The sequence below is a fragment of the Mobula birostris genome, chromosome 7, assembly GCF_030028105.1.
Source record: "Mobula birostris isolate sMobBir1 chromosome 7, sMobBir1.hap1, whole genome shotgun sequence".
NCBI classification, from domain to species: domain Eukaryota; kingdom Metazoa; phylum Chordata; class Chondrichthyes; order Myliobatiformes; family Myliobatidae; genus Mobula; species Mobula birostris.
In genome coordinates, this window is record NC_092376.1 from 11,059,591 (window position 1) to 11,083,977 (window position 24,387).

Here is a 24,387-nt window from a genome sequence, read left to right on the forward strand (position 1 = left end):
CTAGAAGGTGGTAGTTGAAGCCAGGTGGGTGGGAAAGGTAAAGGGCTGGAGAGGAAGGAATCTGATGGGAGAGGAAAATGGATCCTAGGGGAAAGGGATGGAAGAGGGGACCCAGGGAGAGATAACAGGCAGGTGAGAAGAGGCAAGACACCAGAGTGGGGAATAGAAGAGGGAAGGGGGAGGGACTTTTTTTTAAATTGGAAGGAGAAATTGATACTCATGTCATCAGGTTGGAGGATACCCAGACAGAATACAAGGCATTGTTTCTCCGCATGAAGGTGACTTCATCTTGGCACAAAAGGAAGCCATAGTCTGACATGTTGGAACTGAATTCTGTTCAAAGTAACCCAGCCTAGTTAACATTGAGAAGATTCGGACTTAATTCCTTAGAACATAGAAGGCTGAGAGGAGACTTGATACAAAATTATGAGGGGTACAGTTAGGGTAAATGCAAGCAGGCTTCTTCCACTCAGCTTGGGTGGGACTACAACTAGAGGTCATGGGTTAAGGGTGAAAAGCAAAAAGTATAAGGGGAACATGAGGGGAAACTTCTTCACTCAGAGGGTCACAAGAGTGTGGAATGAGCTGCCAGTGTAAGTGGTGCATGTGAGCTTGATTTCAACATTTTAAGAGAAGTTTGAACAGGTATATGGATGGTAGAGGTATGGAGGGCTATGGTCCTGGTATATGTTGATGAGGGTAGGCAGTTAAAATGGTTCAGCACGGACTAGATGGAACAAAGGTCCTGTTTCAGTGTCGTACTCGGCTCTCTTTTCTGTATTCTGTTAGTTTTCCCTTGTACTAAACAAATGTACTGTTAATCTGTCTGTTGCCATGCAAAACGAAGTTTCTCATTGTACCTCAGTACACGTGACAAAAAAGACCCAATTCATCAGGTTGGCTGTGCGAAAGGGAAGGTAAAACCAATATGACCAACACAAGTTACTTGCAGTCTCAAGCCGCCTGAAAGGTCTGAAACATGTACCTTTAATTGGAATGGTTAGGACACCTCTGACACGGGAAACATCTTCACAACATTAGAACAGCATTAAAATAGCATTACAGCTAGCCTAATGTTGCTTGTAAAAGCCGCCTAGAGTTTGCATTCTCAGCATGAGTTTCACGGAACAATGTGGCCGAGCACTCTGAGGCAGTTTGACTGCAACTATAGCTTGTTATAGCTGCTATCATTTAGCCTACGTCTATGATCTCAGCAGCCAGCTCTTCAAGGGAGAAAAGTAAAAAATCAAAGTGAATTTAATATGTATGTATACGTCACCATACACTGAGTGACCACTTTGTTAGGAACAGAAGTGTAATCTGGTGTGGTCCTCTGCTGCTGCAGCCCGTCCACTCCAAGATTCAAAGTGTTGTTCATTCAGAGATGCTCTTCCACACACCACTGTTATAACGTGTGGTTATTTGAGTTATTATCGTCTTCCGGTCAGTTTCAACCAGTCTGGCCATTCTCCTCTCATCTCTCTCATTAACAAGGCATTTTTTGCCCACAGAATTGCCACTAACTAAACTTTTTTAATGCTTTTTTTTTTAAAGATTTTTTTTTGCACCATTCTCTGTAAACTCTAGGGACTGTTGTGTATGGAAGTTCCAGGAGATCAGCAGTTTCTGAGATACTCAAACCACCCCATTTGGCACCAGCAATCATCCCATGGTCAAAGTCACTCAGATCACATTTGCTCCCCATTCTGATGTCTAGTCTGAACAACCGAACCTCTTGACCATGTCTGCATGCTTTTATGCATTGAGTTGCTGCCACATGATTGGCTGACATTTGCATTAATGAACAGGTGTTCAGTGCACCTAATGAAGTGGCCACTGAGTATATGTCACCATATTCGACCTTGAGACTCATTTTCTTGCAGTTATTTACTGGACAATAAAGAAATACAATAGAATTTATGAAAAGCCATACAGAAAGACGAACAAACAACCAATGTGCAAAAGATCATAAGACACAGGAGCAGAATTAGGCCATTTGTCGTATTGAATCATAGCTGATACATTATCCCTGTCAATTGCATTCCCCTGCCTTCTCCGGCTAACTTTTCATGCTCTTACTAATCAAGAACCCATCAACCACCGTTTTAAATATATCCAATGACTTGGCCTCCACAGCCGCCTGTGGCAATGAATTCCACCCTCTGACTAAAGAAATTCCTCCTCATCTGTGCTGTAAAGGGACGTCCCTCTGCAGCTCCAGCTGCAGTGCCGTCGACAAAAAAGCCTTGCAGAGGGTGGTAGGGGAGCAGAGAAGGTTATTGGGGTCTCCCTACCTTCTGTCCAAGACCTCTTTCAGAGTCGATGCCTCCAGAAGACATGGTACATCATTAAAGACCCCTCACACCCTCTCCATGAACTGTTCGTTCTTCTGCCATCAGGCAAACGTTACAGGAGCATCAAAACTAAAACCACAAGGCTACTAAACATCTTCCTCCCACTGGCAGTCAGGCTGCTAAATAGCTGCTCTACCTGACTCTGCTTTGGACACTTTTAACTTGCACTGGACACTTATAACTGATTTTAACTGACATGTGGCTGTTGTGTTTTACTATTTATTGTTAAGTTTATTATTTAGTGTTGCGTTTGTTATGTTATGATTGCACTGCCCCTGAGAAACGCTGTCTCATTCTGCCCTGCAGAGCTGATGTATGGTTAGAATGACAATAAAGTTTTTTGAATCTTGAATCTCTGTTCTGAGACTGTGCCCTGTGGTCCTCGTCTCTCCCACTACAGGAAACAGCCCTCTCTGGCAGGTGTTTCCAACCTGGGGTCCACAGACCTCTCAGTTAATAGTAGGGGTCCATGACATTAAAAAAAAAGTTTGGGAACTCCTGCACCATAGGAAGACAAATCATCATACAAATAATAAAAAAACATACTGAGAACAAGAGTTGCAGAGTCCTTGATAATGAGTCTATAGGTTGAGGAGTCAGTTCAGTGTTGAGGTAAGTAAAGTTTTCCACGTTGGCTCAGGAGTCTGATAGTGTAGGGTAATAACTGTTCCAGAACCTGGTGGTGTGGGACCCAAGGCACCTGTACCCCCTTCCCAATGGTAGTAATGGGAAGTGAGCACGGCCTGGAGGGTTAGTGCAATTCTTTACAGTAGAGTTCAACTCCCCCCACTGTCTATAAGGAGTTTGCATGATCTCCCCGTGACTGAGTGGGTACTCCATACTCCTCCCACGTTGCCAAAAGGTTAATTCATGTAAACTGCCCCAGTAGGTGAGTGGTTGATCCTGGGAGCTGGGAGGGGACAGGAGTGGGGGAGGGGTGTTGACGCAAGTCTCAGAAGAATAAAACAGAATCGGAGCAAGAGTGGAAGTAGCTTATGGCCAGCATGGAAGGGCCTGTCTCTGTGCTTAATTTAACCATATTTAAATCCTTCAAGGAAGATCTCCTTTTACCTCCAGGACGTAATGGCCACAAGGTAATGTGCGCTCAGGTAACATCTTACTTATTTATCGAAATACAGTACGGAATAGACCCTTCTAGCCCTTCGAGCCACGCTGCCCAGCAATCCCCCGATTTCATCCTCGCCTAATCATGGGACAATTTATAACGACCAATTAACATACCAACTGGACTGTGGGAGGAAACCCCAGCACCCGGAGGAAACCCATGTGGTCACCTTACAGGCAGTGGCAGGAATTGAACCCGGGTCACCTGTCCTGTAAAATGCTGTGCTAACCAGTATGCTACAGTGCTGCCCTAGGCTCTTCCAATAGCATTTCTGAAATCCACAATCTTTCCACCTCGGAAGGCAATGGCATCGTTAAGGCGCCGAATATTAAGTAGACAGCACAGAGATGTGATATAACTGCAGAGAGTAGTCTCTCCCTCTCTCCATTGGCACGTGTAATGCATATTCTGTGTTGTCAGTCCCTCGGTGCCTGTGATGCTGCTGGAAATGTTTTCAATTACCCATACCTCACCATACTTCGAAGTTCAAGTTTAAAGTACATATATCACCGTATACAACCGAGATTCATTTTCTCGTGGACAATCACAGTAAATAGAAAAAACACAATAGAATCAATGAAAGACCACAACCAACAGGATGGCCAAAAAAATTGCAAATACATAAAGAAAAATAATCATAATAAATAAGCAATAAACATCAAGAACATGAGAGAAAGTCCTTGAAAGTGAGTCCTGGTGACTATAAATTTGACTTGATGATGAACAGAAATAACAAACACCGACTTAAAAATCACAGTGAAGACGTCATCGAGACATAGACAGGTGCACAGAGACAGAGTGACACTTCCACAAGCACACACGTCCAGAGACGCAGATTCACACATACATTGAGAGCAACACACATTACTGAGGTGGGGTGGAGACAGAACGAGGTGATGGGATATACAGAGACACATGCACAGAGTATGTGCGTACACATATAGAGCGACACATGCAAAATCACAAACACATGCACACACAGCACGGCAGCGTCGTGGTCAGGGCAACGCCTTACAGTACAGGCGACCTGGGCTCATTTCCTGCCACCGTCTACAACTTCTCCCTGTGACCGCATGGGTTTCCTCCGGGTGCTCTGCTTTCCTTCCACAGTCCAAAGACGCACCAGTTGTTGGGCTAATTGGTCATTGTAAATTGTCCTGTGATGAGGCTAAGGTGATTGCTGTACCACACACACACACACACAGAATTTCCTTAGCCAGGGGTTGGTGAATCTGTGGAATTTGTTGCACAGGTGGCTGTGGAGGTCAAGTCATTTTGTATATTTAAGACAGAGGTTGATAGATTCTTGATTAGCCAGAGCATTAAGGCATACGAGGAGAAGACAGGAGATTGGGGCTGAGAGTGAAAATGCATCAGCTATTTTGAAATGCAGAGCAGACTCAATGGGCCAAATGGCCTAATTCTGTTGCTATGTCTTATGGTCAAACAGAGGCACACACAGTGAACTTTGAACCTGAGAGTGGTGTTTCCGTAACATCCCAAGTCTCCAATACCGAGATCGTCTGCCATTAAAATAACGTAGTTTGGTCGCCGGTTTGCACTTTGGCTGAGATTTCCTTTGGCCCACTGAAGCAGGAGGAACACCACCAGAATATTCATGTTGCTAAAAGTAAAATAATGAAATTTAAATCAGCAAGATTAGAATGAATTCGGCATTTCTAGCCTCTTACATCATCTGACTCCAACAAAGGCAAAAGGAAGACTTCCAATGACGAGACAAAATGTCAAAGCAATGTAAAGCGCGGAACATGCCTTTAGGTCTGTCATCCATGCTCACCAAGGCATATTTCTGACCCAGCACATTTCACTTCAATTGACCCATAACCTTTTCATCATCACCATTGTATCGTATTGATGACGTGGATGATCATGCTCTTTCCATGATTGTTCTTGGCAAATTTTTTCAACAGAAGTGGTTTGCCATTACTTTCTTCTGGGCAGTGTCTTTACAAGACAGGTGACCTCAGGTGACCTTATGAATTATAGGCATCCGTTAGTCTCATGAGACCATGGATTTGCGCCTTGGAAGGTTTCCAGGGCGCAGGCCTGGGCAAGGTTGGATGGAAGACCAGCAGTTGCCCATGCTGCAAGTCTCTGCTCTCCACACCACCGATGTTGTCCAAGGGAAGGGCATTAGGACCCATACAGCTTGGTACTGGTGTCGTCACAGAGCAATGTGTGGCTAAGTGCCTTGCTCAAGGGCACAACATGCTGCCTCAGCCAAGGCTCGAACTAGCGACCTTCAGATCACTAGACTAATGCCTTAACCACTTGGCCACATGCCAACACACCTTATGAATACTCTTCAGAGATTGTCTGCCTGGCATCAGTGGTCGCATAACCAGGACTTGTGATATGCCCCAGCTGCTCATATGACCATCCAGCACCTGCTCCCGTGGCTTCACGTGACCCTGATTGGGGTGGGGGGGCTAAGCAGGTGCTACACCTTGCCCAAAGGTGACCTGCAGGCTAGTGGGGGGGGGGGGGGGAAGGAGCACCTCACACCTCCTCTGGTAGAGACACATTTCCACCCCACCACCCAATTGTGTACCTGCCCAAATATCTTTTACATTATGGAATTGTTCCCACCTGTAGTCATAGTCATAGCACACCACAGCACAAAAACAAAGCCTTCGGCTCATCATTGTGCCAAACAATTGACTTGTCTCGTCCCATCAACTGGTACCCGCACAACAGCCTTCCACGCCCCTCCCATCCACATACTTCTCTTAAATGTTGGACTGGAACCTGCATGCACCATTTGTGCTGGTAGCCCGCTCGCCACTCTCACCACCCTCTGAGTGAAGATCCCCCACCTGTCCCTTTTAAACGTTTTCCCTTTCATCCTTAACCCATGACCTCCAGCTCCCACTGTGAAGTTATTCAAGTCTCAAAAATCTTCCCTCTCTCACGTTAACTCCATGCCCTCTATTATTCTGCTCCCCTTCCCTTGGAAACAGTGTACGTGCATCCACCCTGTCCATGCCCCATGCCCATTCCGAAACGTCTATGCACGGCCTCCTTCACTGTCGCGATGAGACCTCACCCAGGTTAGAGGAACAACACCTTACGTTTGTCTGGGGAGCCTCCAACCTGAAGGCATGAACATTGATTTCTCGTTGCTCCAGTAATGCTCCCCCCCCTCCCCCGGGTCCCCACTTCATCATTCCTCATCCCCTTTTCCCTCTCTCACCCTATCTCCTTGCCTGCCCATCGCCTCCCTCCAGTGCTCCTCCCTTTTCTTTCTTCCATGGCCTCCTATCCTCACCCATCAGATTCCCACTTCTCCAGCCCTGTATCTCTTTCACCAATCAACTTCCCAGCTCTTTACTTCACTCCTTCCCCATCTCCTATCACCTTGTGTTTCTGCCTCCCCCCCCCCACCTTTTAAATCATTTTTCTCCCCCTCTAATCTTGCTGAACGCCGGAAATGTCATCTGTACTCTTTTTCATGGAGGCTGCCCGGCCTGCTGAGATCCTCCAGCATTTTGCATGTGTTGCTGTCCATGTCCCTCACGGTTTTTTTTTAAAATACACTTTGGTGTGCAATCTTATTTGTGCCTCACAAGACTTTCTAAACCTTAGAGGTCACCCTTCAGCTCCCATGCTTCAGGGAAAGCAGCCACAGCCTACCCAGTCTCTCCTTACATCTCAAACCCTCCAATCCTGGCAACATCCTTATGAATCTTTTCTAGAACCTCTTTGCTTAATTACATCCTTTATGCCATTTCTTATGGGGCTATATTTTCCTGGTCTCTGCACATGCATATAGCTGTACACTACTGAGAGTTAGACACCAGTTCCACGGTGTTGGTGGTGGTGTAGTGGAAAAGAGACAAATCTCAAAGCTGTATAAAGTATACATACTTTGATGATAAATGTACTTCAAACTTTGATCAGTGGAGGGAAGTAGACTGTCAACAACTTGGGTCTAGACTCTTCATCTGAACCAAATTTCAGATTGCTTCACCTAGCATAGGGGTTCCCAACTTTTTTTTTAAATGCCAGTGACCCCTACCATTAACTGAGGGGTCCGTGGACCCCAGTTTGGCAACCCCTGGTCTAGCACCTTCACTCCATCCACCACACCAGCTGGGATCTCCGGGCGGCCAACCATTTCAATTCCCCTTCCCATTCCCACACTGACATGTCTGTCTGCAACCTCCTTTATGGCTAAAGGCAAACCAGAGGAATGGCACTTCATATTCCACCCGAATAATCTACAACCTGATTAAAAAAATTAGAAAGAAAGATTAGCTTTGTTTGTCGCACATACATCAAAACATGCAGTGAAATGCATTACTTTGCATAAACGACCGATAATGCAGGGAGCAGGCCGTAAGAGTCAGCATGCCTCAGCGCCAACATAACCTGCACACAATTCACAAACCCTAACTGTAGGTCTTTGGAATTTGGGAGAAAAATCAGAGCATGGATAGTGCAAACAACGATGTTTTGTTTCACTAGTTAAGTTCAATTCCCCTGGATAACCAACATTTTGCTTCCTGAATACTTTAGGGTGTATCTTATCAATTTTTGGGCTGCTGATCCTATCACACGCTATTCTTTTTGAAATTGCATATATTTGTTATTTCAATTCATAATTCAAGTTAGATAACTGATGCCAAGATTAAGGAAAGCATATCTGTTGGTCCACAAATCAAACAGGCCATCAATGAGACAATTCGAAGGACATCTAGTGGGACCGGAGAAAATTGCATGGGAGGCATTTAAGGATGACAATTTTCTTGACAATCAAAAGCACCAAAAATACCTGCAGCTGGTTGACAAGATGCTTCAAGCATACAAAAACCATGAAGTGCAACATGCAACTAAAAACTCATTTTCTGCATTCCTACGTAGACTTCTCCGCTGCCAATCTTGGCGCTGTCAGTGACGAGAATGGTGAAAGGTTTCACCAGGACATTGTGGTCATGGGGAAACAGTATCACGGCAACTAGAATCCATCACTGCTGGCGGATTATTGTTGGACACTTAAGTGAGAAGCCTCAGACACCAAGTACAAACACAAATCATCACAACATTTTTAGCTTAGTTAAACTATTGCAAAGCCTCAGCACCATTATGCAAATAAACACATTATATTAAATAAAAGTTAATTTCTTGTTTCTTGTGTTGGGCACGTGGCCAAGTGGTTTTTTTTAAATATAATTTTTATTGAGTTTTCAAAGTAAATACATGAGAAAATAATATCTACCCTCCCCCCTCCGATATATACTCCTACCTAAAGAGAAAAGAAAAAAAGAAAAAAAAAGAACCGCCTGAATATTGGAAGGTTTGCACATGCTCCATGGGATTAAAAATGAATTTAATATATATTTGTTACTTTCCCCAAGGAACCAAGATCTTTATCATCAGAGCTGTAAATAAAGGTTCCAAATATTCAAAAATGTTTCATATTTATCTCTTAAAATCTAAAACATTACTTAGCTTCTCAACTCTCATAGTTCCCTGGGGAATCTCTTTGAACTTCACCATGTTGCTATGTGTTTCCCTCCTAATCATCCAGGCAAAAAAAGATAGCTAAGATACAAAAAAAGAAAAAACAAAATACCCCCCCACTAATGTTGTGAATGAAAAGATACACAACACTACCCCCCTCCATTGTGCGGGTCGTGGCTATTGCCACACTTGCACACATGAATAACGTAGCGATTGGACAGTGTTTCTTCCAGCTCCCCTGTAACAAAAAATCGTATATATATAAAAAATTCCATTATTCCCAGCTAATATTCCTCAAATTTTAACCTTTCTTTCCCCTCCCTCATATAATTAATAATATATTTATCTATTCATCTGCCTAAAAATCCAACAGGCCTAATCCATGATCCAGTCTTCATCTTCAATCTATCTCGCTCCCCTGGGTTTCTTCTTGTATCTGGTTAATATTCAAAGAATCTCGCACAAACTCCTTCGCTTTCCGGTAATCGTCAAAGAATCTTTTTTCTCCACCAGGCAAAAAAATTTTCAAGGTTGCAGGATAACGCAATATAAATTGATAACCGTGATCCCATAGGGCTTTTTCACTGGATTAAATTTCTTCCTTTTCTTCAAAAGTTCATGACTTATGTCAGGGTAAAAAAAAATTTCTTCCCTTCTATCATCAGTGGCCCTTTTCTCTTCTTGGCAGCTTGGGCAGCTGCCTGTAGAATCCTTTCTTTGTCTTGAAATCTTAAGAATTTTATTAAAATTGATCGTGGATATTAGTCATCTTGTGGTTTTGGTCTTAGAGCTCTATGTACCCGCTCAATTTCAATTGATCGGTCTTTCTTTCTCATTTGCAAGATTTTCGGGATCCATCTTTGAAAAAAAATTATTGGATTATCTCCCTCTATACCTTCTTTAAGACCAACAATTTTAATATTATTACGTTTACTAAAATTTTCCAATGCATCCACTTTCTCCAAGAGTCGATTTCTTTCTGCATTCCAGATAAGCACATCATTTTCTGTTTTTCCCACTCTATCGTTAATATGCTCCATTGTTCTTTCTATCTTCTGAAGTTTCTTATCCATTTTATCCTGTCTTTTCATAGCTTTATCATAGCACATCTTCACGTCTCTAAGCTCTGTTCTTAATTTTCTTAGTTAAGCCGTTAATTGCAATAAAGCCTCTCTTATGTCTCCGCCGTCTCCTTTACTTCCAGTCTCTTCCAGTTCTTCCTCCTCTTCTTCATCTGTATTCTCTGTGATATCCAATTCTGACTCTCAGTCACTTTCAGTTGCAGTGGCCGTCGGTCCTTGTAGTTTAAGTTGTGTCGATTTGCGCATGCGCAATTCCGGCATCTTCTTCCGAGAGACCGCTACCGTCGCCATTGCTCCCTGTTCTTCTATGCCAGAGATAAAATACGTCTCCTCCGAAGGAGATCCAACCTGAATCCAAAGCTCCATCGCTGCAGTAGGCCCTTTTTTCTTCCCATCTCACGGCGACTTCACAACAACAGACTTCTTCTGTTGCAGTTTACAAGGCATATTGTAGAGTAGTCTTATGAAGGTTATAAGTAGTTTTCAGAAAGTATTTATTAACTTTACTTTGTTTAAACGGTACTTTGCTGATTTTTTACGGGAGAGCTGGATTTACACGTCTCAATCCCATGTCATCACATGACCCCCCCCCCCCGGTGGCCAAGTGGTTAAGGCGTTCGTCTAGTTACCTCAAGGTTGCTAGTTCGAGCCTCAGCTATGGCAGCGTGTTTGTGCCCTTGAGCAAGGCACTTAATCACACATTGCTCTAGTCTGGGCGAGGAGTGGCGGCCCACACAGACTTCCAATCTGCGCCTTGTAAGGCATGAAAATGCCCGACACAGGCCTCTCATGGTCTGAGTCGACATTCCCTCCTCCTCCCCTCCCTCCCTCTTGTTGCTCCAAACTCCTACATGATACAAGTAGTCTGAAATTATGTTTGTATTCAGCTTCAAGCGGTCCATCAGAATCAAAAAAAAAATTCTGAGGAAGCAACACTTTCAAAAAATTTGCAGTCCAGTGTTGCCATTTAACCATACATGAATAGAGCTAAACTAAATAGGTTCCCGCCAGGGCCAAGGCCTAAAACATAGAACCAATAGTCATGCATGCATGTTGTTGGCAAATACAAGTCCGCAGCAGACTACAAACAAATGCAATCCAGTTTGTCGTCCTCTGGGCAAACACTGGAGGTCAGCACCAACAGGAGGGGCGAGACCCCAAACCAGCAAGGACACTACGTCACAATGCGTGATGCCACTGCACTGTATGCTAAATGTGAACCTTCTGGGATACATTTTAGTTCTGAGGTCCTCCGTTGGTCAGGGTCAACCATGGATATTGCACCCTAGTTGTCCACGTGATATGCAAGCCAGGGCAGTATGATATGGAGAGCAAGCTGTTGTCCATGTAGCAGGCTCCCTAGCTCCACCCAGCTGATAAATCCAAAGGGACGGCAGAGACCAATACCGCTTGGCGCCAGCAACTTCGCGGGAGTTTCCAGTCAGCGTTGAACTCAACGTAGAACTGATTCCAGCTCCAGATTTTTCCTCGTGGTTTACTCCTGAAGCCTTTCGCACTAGTGGGTGTGGCCGCAAGGCAGCGGAGGACTGAGGTCAGAGTTTTCCTTCTCCTAGATGAGCTGCCAGCCACAGCTGATGGGCTCCATCTGCCTGAAGCGACTGCTCTTAACGTACCAGTAACCCATCTTTGCCCCCTCTGCCTTCGGTAGGAATGGTTCTGCTGGGCTTAATCGCCAAGCCCCAAGCGAAGGCCAGGCGGACTTGGTGGTCAGAGGCAGCTTGTTTCACACACTATTGAGAGTATTTAACAGGTAGTAGGAGCTTATCCCCACAGCCCTCACCTCCGCCCCACACCAGCTATAGCCATCTTAATGAACCATACTGTTTTATTTAAATTATTTGTGATAATATTACTTTATGTGTGCATTATATGTGCTATGTTGTGCACCTTGATCTGGAGTAACATTATTTTATTTGGCAGTATACATGTCTAGAGTTGAATGACAATGAATTTGAACTTGAGTTCTTTAACTTCCAGTAACCACTCTCCTCTTTACTCCCCAATCCCACTGGTCCCATTACTCCTTCTCTTTCCCCTCCCTTATCCTTTCAATTTGTCCATCAAGCACTCATTTCTCTCTCTGGTGCCCCTCTGCACTTCCATCCCTTTATTCCATATTCCACTGTCTTCTCCTATCAGATTACATTATCTACAATTATTTCTAACTTCCACTATCACCTCCTAGCTTCTTACATCATTCCCACTCTGCCCCTCACCTGGAACCACTGATCAGCCACCAGTTCTTACTCCACCCCTTCCCCTCGTCCTTTTTTAGACTGGATAACCCCCATTTTACTCTCCAGTCCCGATGAAGGATCCCAACTATCCATTTCCCTCCATTGAGGGCTGAGTTCCTCCAGCTTTTTGTGTCTTGCTCTACAAGCTTGCTTCATTATTTTTTTGAATTTTTTTTTCACATCCAAAGACTATCCAAGCATGGAGAACTGGAAAGATATTTAAAACGGACAGCATCAAATGCTCAAAACTTGGCAAACTTCAAACAGTAACTTAGCCTTGTAATAATTATGCAATACCATTTGTTTTCCTAGAAAGTACAACATATTGGTGTTGCTTCGGTCATTACTAACTGTTGACAAAACTAGCTTGCAATAACAATTAGATTAGATTCAACTTTATTATCATTGTGCCAAGTAGAATAGAATAGAATAGAACAGAATATCTTTATTGTCATTGTTGTGGAGCAATGAAACACAGTTTAGCAGCTCAAGTACAGATACAAAGCCAATGAAATCCGGTTAGCATCTGACCAGAAATGCAAAGAAGAGTGTTATTTACAAAATAACTGCGAATGGCACTACTTATGAATTAGATGAAAAGTTATTCTAGCTGTTAAAGGTTTGACAGCTTTCTCAACTTCGTTGTCTACTAATCAAGCAAGAGTTGGGTCGGCTTGATTAGAGAGAACCTGTATAGTAGGTTCTTAACAGATAAAGAGAAGGCAGGGAAAGGACGAATAGAGAATAAATAAGGGGGAGAAGGGCAAAAAGAAGAAACATAGAGCAATTTTGGTCACTGTGCTGCCTTTTACGAGGCAGGAGCATTACCTGAGGAGTTGCAGCGTCAGCTGGGGCGTACACAGCTTCGTCTTCACTTTGTCAAAGATTACCTTCCACAATAAACTCGGCTCCTTCCAGAAAACCCGCTCCCCGACAGGCCCCGCCCTCGTCCTTTACGTCACGCTCCATGTTCCGCCCCTTGTCCCAAGCCCCGCCTCCCGCCCGGTACACCTGGAGGTCACTGCTACTGGTCCCGACCTCCGCTGAAACCCCGCCCACTGCCATGTCACCGGCTCGGGCCCCGCCCACTGCTCGATGTCTCGGAACGTCACCTTCCGACGAAGACCTGGAGGCGTAACTGTTCTAAGCCCCGCCTCTCCGGCCGGAGATGGCCGAGCGAAATCTCATCGCATACCAAGAGCCAACCGGAATAAAACGGTTGTGGAGCGGAATATTTAGTTCCTGAGCGTTGGAATTAAATATTTAATGAATGACACGTTGTATTCCTCACCTTCACTTCCCGGCGTGGGGTTTTGATGGTGAAATATTCGACGTGTGCGGCGGCGCGGAGTGAGGCACCGGCGCCCCCTCCCCCCCTCACTCCGCGCCTCCGCCGCTCGGCCCACTCTCACCGGCGACATGGCGGCCGCAGCATGTTCGCTGTACCAGTCGGTCACCCACGTTATTTTCGACATGGACGGGCTGCTGTTGGGTGAGTTGGTCTGTGCTTCCCCAGAGCTTATCAGTCATTTAATTAAGGCCGCTACTTGTCTACGGCCAGCTCTCACGAAGCAAGGTCCCTTCATTCTGTTCCCCTCCCATCTGCCTTTCCCCTCTCCAGTCCCATTCGCCCTTTTCCCATCCCCCCTTTCCCCATCCCCCCTTTCCCCATCCCCCTTTCCCCATCCCCCCTTTCCCCATCCCCCCTTTCCCCATCCCCCCCTTTCCCCATCCCCCCCTTTCCCCATCCCCCCCTTTCCCCATCCCCCCTTTCCCCATCCCCCCTTTCCCCATCCCCCCCTTTCCCCATCCCCCTCCTTTACCATCCCCTTCCCATCTCCCCACTTCCTCCCCATTCCCCCACTTCCTCCCCATCCCCACTTCTGCCCCTGCTATCCCCATCCCCTACCTCCTCTGTTCCCCCTGTACCTGTCCCTTCCCACCCTTGCACTCTCTCAGCCTCTCTCAAAGGTTCACACCAAAGGATTTGGAGTGGGAATATGGGCAGCCTTTGCTCTCTCCACTCCTGTTCTTCCCCCACAGACCCTGTTCGATCTGCTGAGTTCCTCCAGCAGATAATTGCTCCTTTTTACATTCCTTACAATGATATAGTACTGGATTTCCACTTTAGCAGGACTTGTCCTGTTGATCCATTCCAAAACGCACACCAGATCTTGCGTCTGATGCAAAAAGTCAGTGGTTATGTGCTTGTACTTTTCCTCTAGCAAAGGATAAATAACCAAAGAGGAAAGTAAAAGGAGAAACAGTTGAAGCAACACACATCAAAGTTGCTGGTGAACGCAGCAGGCCAGGCAGCATCTCTAGGAAGAGGTACGGTCGAGAAACAGTTGTCTAACTGACCCATGATGCAGTCACTTGGCCTTTAATTCCATATTTGCCCAATGTGTACTTAAATGGGCAGCCTCTTTTGAAAACAGATTCACCTTGACAGCAGAAAATATATTATACTTTGGTGTATAGCTCCTGTCCTTATAAAATATTATCTTCTCTGACTCAGAAACCAATACCACTAGAGGCTTTTCTCAAGTTCAGATTTATATGCCACCAACAAAGATATGATCCTCTGGAGCATGGGGCACCCGCAACGCATATATCACACAGCACATAACACAGAATATTACCATAAATAGGTTAATAAAATATAATTCAAATGCACGTTGTGTGGAGCACAGGTAAACAGCTCACTGTCCTAGTGATGAGATCTCAGTGGTGGCGGGTTATTCATTAGTCTCAGAACCTGAGGGAAGAAGCTGTTACCCAGTCTGACAGTCCTAGTCCTGATGCTCCTGGACCTCCTCCCTTCCTTTCAAGCCTTACAGCTGGTCTGTTCCATGTCTGCACCTCACAGAACTGAGAGAAGAGGAAGTGGAAAAACTCCACTGCCCTTGAAGTCATTCAATAATCCATCCACATGGACTTGGAAAAGGTTTATAAGGATGCTGCCAGGACTTGGGGGACCAAATTATAGGGAGAGGTTGGATAGGCTTGCGTTGTATTCCTTTGATTGTGGGGGACTTGAGAGGTAATCCTAACATGAGAAAGTCTGCAGGTGCTGGAAATCGAAAGCAACACACGCAAAGTGCGGTAGGATCTTGGCTGGCCAGGCAGCATCCATGGAAAGAGTAAAGAGTCGACGCTTCAGGGCAATACCCTTCATCAGGACTGGAAAGGAAGTGGAGAAGTCGGAATAAGGAAGTGGTGGAAAGGGAGTAAGAATTACAAGGTGGCAAGCGAAAGGGAAAACTGGGAGGGGGTGAAGTAGAGCAGGGAGGTTGATTGGTGACAGAGATAAAGGGGTGGAGAAGGGCATGGAAGGAAGGGAAGGGGAAGGTCAGGAGTTAAGGTGAGAGGGAAACAGAAATGGTGGAGAGGAGGGGGGCAACCTCTGGAGGTTTGAAAAATTGAAATTCTTGCCATCAGGTTGAAGGTTACCCAGACGGAATGTAAGATATTGCTCCTTCTACCTGAGTGTGAAATCATGGGGGGCATAGATAGGGCGAATGCACAAACACAGAGTAGCACATACAAAATGCTGGAGGAACTCAGCAGGCCAGGCAGCATCCAAGGAAATTAATAAACAATTGCTGTTTCGTGCCGAGACCCTTCTTCAGGTGGTACATTCAGTCTTTTCTCGGAGTTGTGGGGTTATTGACAACTAGAGGGCACGTGGTTAAGGTGAGAGGAACTGGTTTATTTATTTAGAGGTATTGCACTGTAACAGGCCCTTGTGGCCCAACAAGCCACATTGCCCAATAACACCCAGGTGACCAATGGACCCTCTAATTTGTAATGACCAGAATCTCGTGCTGCGCAAATTTTTGCCCAGTGATAACATGTGCGCCCCGAGTAACGTCTTCAATAAAAACAGCAAAAATAAGCCGGTTCTAAAATCTGCGGACAAATCATCGCAAACTCCACGCTGCCAACACTGCTCACATCAAAATCTGGAAAAGGAAATGTGCTTGTGTACGATCGTGAAATATACTTAATGTGCCAGCGAGGTAGAGGGTGACAATCTTTTGTGCGCAGTTTAAATTCCTTTGTGTGTTGTAGCAAAAGATGTGTGCGTGTGTGTGCGCGCATACCTTAGAAGGAACATTACACAGGACCAAATTAACCTACCAACTGATACGTCTTTGGAATGTGGGAGGAAGTCGGAGCGCCTGGAGGAAAGACATACAGACATGAGGAGAACATACAAATTCTTTACAGACAGCGGCGGGAATTGAATCCAGATCAATGGCACTGTAAAGTGTTACACTGACTGCTCTACTACTGTACCACCCCAAACTTGAGGGACAGCTCTCTTGTTAATCAGCTGGCAGAGGAAGTGATCGAGGCAGGTACAATAATTTTTTAAAAGCCAGGTGGATAGATACAAGGATTAGAAAGGTTCAGAAGGTTATAGGCCGAACGTTGGCTAATAGGGCATCATGGACTGGATGGGCTGAATGGCCTGTTTTCCTGTTGTATGGTGATGATCTAGATCCTTAATGCTGACAGAGTCAGAGAATATGGCAGTACAGAAATAGGCCCTTCTGTCCATCTAGTCCATGGCAAACTATGAATCTGCCTACTCCCATCGACCTGCACCCAGACCATAGCCCTCCATACCCCTCCCATCCATATCCTTATCCAAATTTCTCTTAAGTGTTGACATTGAACCTGCACGGACCACTTGTGCTGGCAGCTCATTCCACAATCTTACCACCCTCTGAGTGAAGAACTTCCCCCTCATGTTCCCCCTAAACATTTCATCTTTCACCCTTAACCCGTGACCTCTAGTTCTAGTCTCACCCAACCTCAGTGCTTGCATTTACCCCATCTATACTCCTCATAGTTTTGCCAACGTGGAGTGGAGAGCGCGTTTGTAAATCTGGTGGGAGCAGGAGGTGTTGGGAATGGCGAGGCTGGAGTGCCGCTCGAGGGTGTGGGACAGGCGGCAGAGAAAGAGTGCCAGCGGCGGGGTGCAGTGCAAGTCGGATACACCCAGCTCTGAGACACCAGGCAAGGTCATCTGATTCCAAATAATTGGTTTTATTGATCATCACAGAATGCCTCTGGTGCTTCCTGCTCCCTCCCTTCTCCCTCTCCCTTTCCCTTTTCCCAACTGTGATTCCCCTCTCCCTGCCCCCTTCCCACTCTCAGTCCACAGTAGAGACCCATATCAGAATCAGGTTTATCATCAGTCACCTATGTCATGAATTTTTTTTGTGGCAGAGTACAGTGCAATACATAAAATTACTACAGTACGGTGCAAAAGTCTTAGGCACCCGAGCTATATATATGTGCCTGCCTAAGACTTTTCAACAGTACTGAATCTCTATCAGATCTCCCTTGATTCTCCTATGCTCCAAGAAATAAAGTCCTAATTTATTCAGCCTTTCTCTAAAACTCAGGTTCTCAAGTCCTGACAGCATCTTCATAAATTTTCTCTGCACTCTCAATCTGATTGATAATCTTTCCTGTAGGCAGGTGGCCAGACCTGCATACATATTCCAAATTAGGCCTCACCAATGTCTAAAACAACTTCAAGATGACATCCCAACTCCTGTACTCAGTGCTCTGATTTATGAAAACCAGTGTACCAAAAGCTCTCTTTATGATCCTACCTACCTGCAACACTACTTTCAAGGAATTATGAATCTGTATTCCGAGATCCCACTGATCTACTACAGCCCTCAATGCCCTGTCGCTCACCGTATAAATCCTACCCTGGTTTGTCGTCCCAAAGTGCAATACCTCATACTTGTCTGCGTTAAATTCCATCTGATTTGTGGCTTTTTTTCTCCTTGAACTGATGGAAAGAAAGAAAGCTGTAAGTTTATGAGTATCATGTACTTTCATGCGGGCAGGCACGGTGTTGAAGTGGTTAGCGTGCCACTTTACAGCATCAGCTGTAAGATCAGGTGGGATGACCGCACCACATCCTCAGGTCCTGTTAGTTGACACATTTCACTCTATGTTTCAATGAGCATCTGACAACTAAAGCTAATCTTATCATTTGCTTCTCTGTTGCAGACACGGAGAAGCTGTACACAGTAGCTTTTGAAGAAGTGTGTTCCCATTATAGCAAGAAGTTTACATGGGAGTTGAAGAGTGTATTGATGGGAATGCGTGCCGCAGATGGAGCCAAACTTATTTGCAAGAAACTGGAACTTCCGATTACTCCTGAACAGTTGATGGAAGAACTTAGAGTTGTAGAGAGAAGACTATTTCCTTCAGCAAAGCTGATGCCAGGTAACAAGGGATTGATCACAGTTTTAACTAGTTTTAGCACCATGAGGCTTCCTCATTGGCTCATCGCTCACAGCATTGAATGGATATAAACATGAGATTCTGCAGATGCTGAAAATCCTGAACAACACACACAAAATCCTGGAGGAATTCAGCAGTCAGACAGCAAAAAATGGAGGGGAATAAGCAGTTGACGTTTCGGGCCAAGACCCTCTTTCCAGGACTGAAAGGGAAGGGCAAAGACGCCAGCATAAAAAGGAGTGGGTAGGGGAAAGAGAGTAGATGGAACGTCATAGGTAAAGCTAGATGGATGGGAAAGGTGAAGGGCTGGAGAGGAAGGAATCTGATGAGAGATGATGTGCTAGGTAGCTTCCTCATTGGTAGCTGCTAAAGGAGGGACTCCCAATCTCTTTTATGCCTTGGACCAATGCCATTAACCAAGGGGCCCTTGGACCTTAGAAGCCTTAGAGGGATATGAGCCAAATGCAAGCAAATGGGACTAGCTTAGTTGGGGACACTCAGGTCAGCATGGATGTGTTGGGCTGAAGGATTTGCTTCTGCGCTGTATGACTGTGGCTCGTGTTTCAACTTACTGCTGATTAACCTCAGTTATATTTACAAACTCCTAATTCTGGACCAAAATCAAAAAGTATTTTCTCTTGCAAAGAGTTTAGAAAATGTTATTCTTGCCTACCACTGACTCTGGGCAACCCATGAATTTAAGTTGCAGATTAGTAAAAAATAGTTTAAGGGATTGGAGGAGTTTGAAAGGAATAGGAAGTATGTTTAACAGTTGACATAAGAGACTAAAGATATTGAGCAACAATCCTGAAGAAGTGTCTCAGTCCAAAACATTGATTGTTTATCCTTCTCCATCTCATTGAAATTATCATCTATATTGAAAAGCCGAGATGGAGTGGATGTGGAGAGGATATTTCCTAATGTGGAGGAGTCTAGGACCAGAGGGCACAGCCTCAGAATACAAGTAAGTCCCTTTAAGGTAGAGCTGATGAAGAATTTCTTTAGCTGGAAGGTGGTAAATCTGTGGAATTCATTGCCACAGATGGTTGGAGAGGCTAAGTCATTGGGTATAGTTAAAGCGAAGGTTGATAGGTTTTTGATTTGTAAGAGCTTCAAAGGTTGTGGGGAGTAGGCAGGAGAATGCAGTTGAGAGGGTTAATGACCCAAGTAGCTATTCTGTTCCAATGCGTAACCCTTAACCCTTAATTTTATAACCATTAGGATCAGGTTTGATATTACTAGGAGGTCATGAAAGTTGTTGCTTTGTGACAGTGGTACAGTGCATGACAAAAGGTATTATTAAGTTAAAGTAAAAATGGAGTTGAAACCCAAGGGGACATAATTTTAAGGAGAGCAGAGGGAAGTATAAGGAGGATGTCAAAGGTTGATGCTTTCCTCTTGGAATGTTCTGCCAAGGGTGGTGGTAGAGGCAGATACATTAGGGATGTTTAAGAAACTCTAGCTAGGCATGTGGATAATAGAAAAATGGAGTAGAGTATATGGATGGAGGGGTTAGATTGACCTTGGAGTAGGTTAAAAGATTGTCACAGTATCGTGGGCATAAGAGTCTACTGGGCTGCAATGTTCTATGTTCTAAACCCTTTGAGATTTTTCCACTGGTGGTAGACATTGAGATGTTTCCCTGTGATGGATCTGGTATGTTTCAGTTACTTCACCCTTCATTTTCCTGAACTCCAGAGAATACATATCGAATTTCTTCAGAGGCACATTCACACCCTAATGAATTTTTTCAGAGTTTTGTTATTGCCAATTAGTCACGATGGTCATAGTCATACTTTATTGATCCCGGGGGAAATTGGTTTTCGTTACAGTTGCACCATAAATAATAAGTAGTAATAAAACCATAAATAGTGGAGAGATAATGGCCAGCTACTCTGCTCCAATTGTGCTGCAGGAGATATGTATCTATTTTCTATCTGTCTGCATTGGATTTTGTGTTTATTACGGGTTATGGTGATTTGTCACGTGGGTGGGGACACGGTAGACGCAAATGAGTATAGTCATATAATCACACTTTGTTTCGTTAGTTTAAGTCAGAGAGAGACTTGGTAGGGGACATGGATATTTTTTTGTTGACCGCTTGTTTTGCTTGTTTCACTTATTTCACTTGCTATGCTAGTTGTGTGAGTTTTTTGTCATTATAATAGCGTTCATTTTTGCTGGCTTCATAAGAAAGAAAGTTCTTCACTCAGTCTGTCAGCGGTTTTGGTTTGTTTTTCAAGTTACTGCCACTTGAAGATTAGATGTTGGTCATGCGATATAGCAATAATGTGCACTGAACATAGGGTGGTAGTGAAGTTAGTCTGGATCAAGAGGAGTATAAAGGATGAACACAAGTAGATTGTTCAAATGCTCAGAGAACACTGATCAGTGTTATAGCTTTTGGTCACTATTAAACACTGGCTTAATAGCCAGTAGAATATTAGAAGTCCAGATGATGATCGGAGTTGTGGATCAAAACTCAAAGGTCAATCAGACATCCAGAGGTTGAGGCCCAACGACTGGAACCTGGGTCTGCAAAATACACTGGGGAAGTTGGGGCCAAGTATCTGCAAACCCACGAGTCTGCTATAGGCCAGAGAGGACCTCCAGTGTGTCCTCCTGGGGGTTAGAGCACTGTGTATGTGTGTGAGTGGATGGGAAGGAGGAACATAGCGTGTTTTGCTGTTGTTGCTTTGTTGCTTGTTGTGTTCTATGTTGTCCTGCTGAACATGGTGGGCATATTGGTGCTGGAATATGTGGTGATACTTGCGGGCTGCCACCAGTACATCCTCAGGTGTCTTAGTTAACGCAAATGACACATTTCACTGTATTTTCCGATATACAGTGCTATGCAAAAGTCTTAGACACATACGCATAGCTAGGGAGCCGAAGATTTTTTCACAGTATTATTGTAGTTTTATGTATTGCAAAACAAAAACAAATTTCATTATATACAGTTGCACAAAAAAGTTTTGTGAACCCTTTGAAATTACCTGGTTTTCTGCATTAAATACTCATAAAATGTGATCTGATCTTCATCTAAGTCACAATAATAGACAAACACAATCTGTCTAACCTAACAACACACAAACAATTTTATCACGACATTTTACAGGAGAATGTCAGGGTCATGCTCTGTCACCCTGAAGCTTAATAAAAATTAGATGATGCAACAAGACAATGATCTGAAACACAAGAATAAATCAAGAATGGTTTAAAAAGAGGAAAATGTGTGTTTTGGAAAGGCCAAGTCAGAGTCCAGACCTTAACCCAATTGAGATGCTGTAGCATGACCTGAAGAGGGCTGTTCATGCAAGATCTCCCAGAAATATTGATGAACTGAAACAGTTTTGTATGGAGGAATGGACTAACATTCCCCCTCGCCGTTGTGTAACTGTGATCAGCAGCTGCAGGAAACATTTGGTGGCAAAGTGTTCAATACAGACATGAAAATTATAATTGTGTGTTATTAGCTTAGGCAGATTGTGTTTGTACATTATTGTGACTTAGATGAAGATCAGATTACTGTATGTGAGTGATGATAAACCTGATTCTGATGTGGGTTGTTATAGTGGACTGATTGTGGGAAGGGGGGCAGGGAAAGGGGAGTCAGAAGAGGGGAAAGTGTGGGAAGCGCCAGGGAGACATTGTAATGATTAATAAACCAATTGTTTGGAATCAAATGACCTTGCCTTGTGTCTTAGGGCTGGGTGGCTGCACCCATGCCAAGACCCCCGCCCCGGAACTCCTTCTCCACCACCTGTCTCACACCCCTCCTGCAGTGCTCCAGCCTCGCCATTCCCAACATCCTTGGCTCCTGCTGGATTTACAAACTTGCTTTCCACTTCACGTTGACAAATACCGTACTGTGCAAAAGCTCCTGGCTTTGTCTATGTATGTATATGGCTGAGACTTTTGCACGTCACTGATAAATGTAAATCTGTTAATCTGAATCTAGAGGGTTACGAGAGAGGGAAAAAAATGGAACTCTGATCTGGCCCTTCTTACCATTGTGTTTTTCCCTGGCTGATGGTTGTTGATAGTTAATTGCATTGTTCCACAAATGAAAAAACGCTCAGAAGACTGAGGAGCATTTTACCATAAGAGCATAAGACATAGAAAGCATACAGCCTACAAAGCTGTGCCGAACATGTCCTTACCTTAGTACTACCTAGGCTTTACCCATAGCCCTCTATTTTTCTAAGCTCGATGCAGCCATCCAGGAGTCTCTTTAAAGACCCTATCGTTTCCGCCTCCACCACTGCCGCCAGCATCCCATTCCACGCACTCACCATTCTCTGAGTAAAAAACTTACCCCGACATCTCCTCTGTACCTATTTCCAAGTGCCTTAAAACTATGCCCTCTCATGCTAGCCATTTCAGCCCTGGGGAAAAACGTCTGACTATCCACACTATCAATGCCTCTCATTATCTTGTACAACTCTACCTCTCACCCTCCGTCGCTCCAAGGAGAAAAGGCCGAGTTCACTCAACCTATTCTCATAAGGCATGCTCCCCAATCCAGGCAACATCCTTGTAAATCTCCTCTGCACCCTCTCTATGATTTCCACGTCCTTCCCGTTGTGAGGCGACCAGAATTGAGCACAGTACACCAAGTGGGGTCTGACCAGGGTCCTATATAGCTGCAACATTACCTCTTGGCTCTTAAGCTCAATTCCATGATTGATGAAGGCCAATGCACCGTATGCCTTCTTAATCACAGAGTAAACTTGCCTAGCAGCTTTGAGTGTCCTATGGACTTGGACCCCAAGATCCCTCTGATCCTCTACACTGCCAACAGTCTTACCATTAATACTATATTCTGCCATCGTATTTGACCTACCAAAATGAACCATCTCACACTTACCTGGGTTGAACACCATCTGCCACTTCTCAGCCCAGTTTTGCATCCTATCAATTTCCCGTTGTAACCTCTGATAGCCCTCCACACTATCCACAGCACCTCCAACCTTTGTGTCATCAGCAAATTTACTAACCCATCCCTACACTTCCTCATCCAGGTCATTTATAAAAATCACAGGGGGTAGACGTCCCAGAACAGATCCCTGAGGCACACCACTGGTCACCGACCTCCATGCAGAATATGACCCGTCTACAACCACTCTTTGCTTTCTGTGGGCAAGCCAGTTCTGGATCCACAAAGCAACGTGCCCTTGGATCCCATGCCTCCTTACTTTCTCTTTTTTTTTGGCGTGTGCCTGCGTGCGTGCAAGTCTATGCGTGTGCGGCTGTGTGTCCGTGCGTGCGTCCGTGATGATGTCTTTTTCATGGCTTTTTACAAGGCGTGGAGCAAGAGAGATACTGTGTGGCACGCCACTCCTCACACAGACATTTTCGCAGTATTTTCCCTTTATTTTACAAGGTTGAGTTGCGATCTCGACACTCAGCCTGGCATGGATAGAAAGCATGCTCAGGAGCGGACCCGACTAGTTTCGAACCCGGGAACCTCTGCTCCCAGGTCTGGTGCTGATGTCATTGCGCTACCAGCCGTCCCACCTCCTTACTTTCTCAATAAGCCTTGCACGGGGTACCTTATCAAATGCCTTGTTGAAATCCATATACACTACATCTACGGCTCTACCTTCATCAGTGTGTTTAGTCACATCCTCAGAAAATTCGATCAGGCTCGTAAGGCACGACCTGCCTTTGACAAAGCCATGCTGACTATTCCTAATCATATTATGCCTCTCCAAATGTTCATAAATCCTACGTCTCAGGATCTTCTCCATCGACTTACCAACCACTGGCCTATAATTTCCTGGGCTATTTGTACTCCCTTT

The 24,387-nt window shown here is 44.7% G+C and overlaps 2 protein-coding genes across 7 annotated transcripts in view; one reads left to right on the forward strand and one right to left on the reverse strand.

The window, feature by feature from the left end:
• The window catches only part of LOC140200009 (steryl-sulfatase-like), a 142,210-nt gene that overhangs the window by 92,294 nt on the left and 25,529 nt on the right, over nucleotides 1-24,387 (reverse strand). Inside the window, exons 1-2 of one of the 3 annotated variants that reach the window (XM_072262622.1) lie at nucleotides 13,133-13,243; nucleotides 4,955-5,104 (exon numbers count right to left, since the gene is read on the reverse strand). In XM_072262622.1, the coding sequence (XP_072118723.1) occupies nucleotides 4,955-5,100 (146 nt within the window). In that variant the 5' untranslated portion in view covers nucleotides 5,101-5,104; nucleotides 13,133-13,243. Of the gene's footprint in view, nucleotides 1-4,940; nucleotides 5,105-13,132; nucleotides 13,244-24,387 lie in introns of those variants that run through there. The other 2 variants (XM_072262621.1, XM_072262623.1) reach the window with 2 other exon arrangements.
• Nucleotides 13,464-24,387, forward strand: part of pudp (pseudouridine 5'-phosphatase) — a 179,401-nt gene continuing 168,477 nt past the window's right edge. For 2 of the 4 annotated variants that reach the window (XM_072262628.1, XM_072262629.1), the window contains exons 1-2: nucleotides 13,464-13,796; nucleotides 18,347-18,565. In XM_072262628.1, the coding sequence (XP_072118729.1) occupies nucleotides 13,724-13,796; nucleotides 18,347-18,565 (292 nt within the window). In that variant the 5' untranslated portion in view covers nucleotides 13,464-13,723. The remainder of the gene's footprint in view (nucleotides 13,797-18,346; nucleotides 18,566-24,387) is intronic. The other 2 variants (XM_072262630.1, XM_072262631.1) reach the window with 2 other exon arrangements.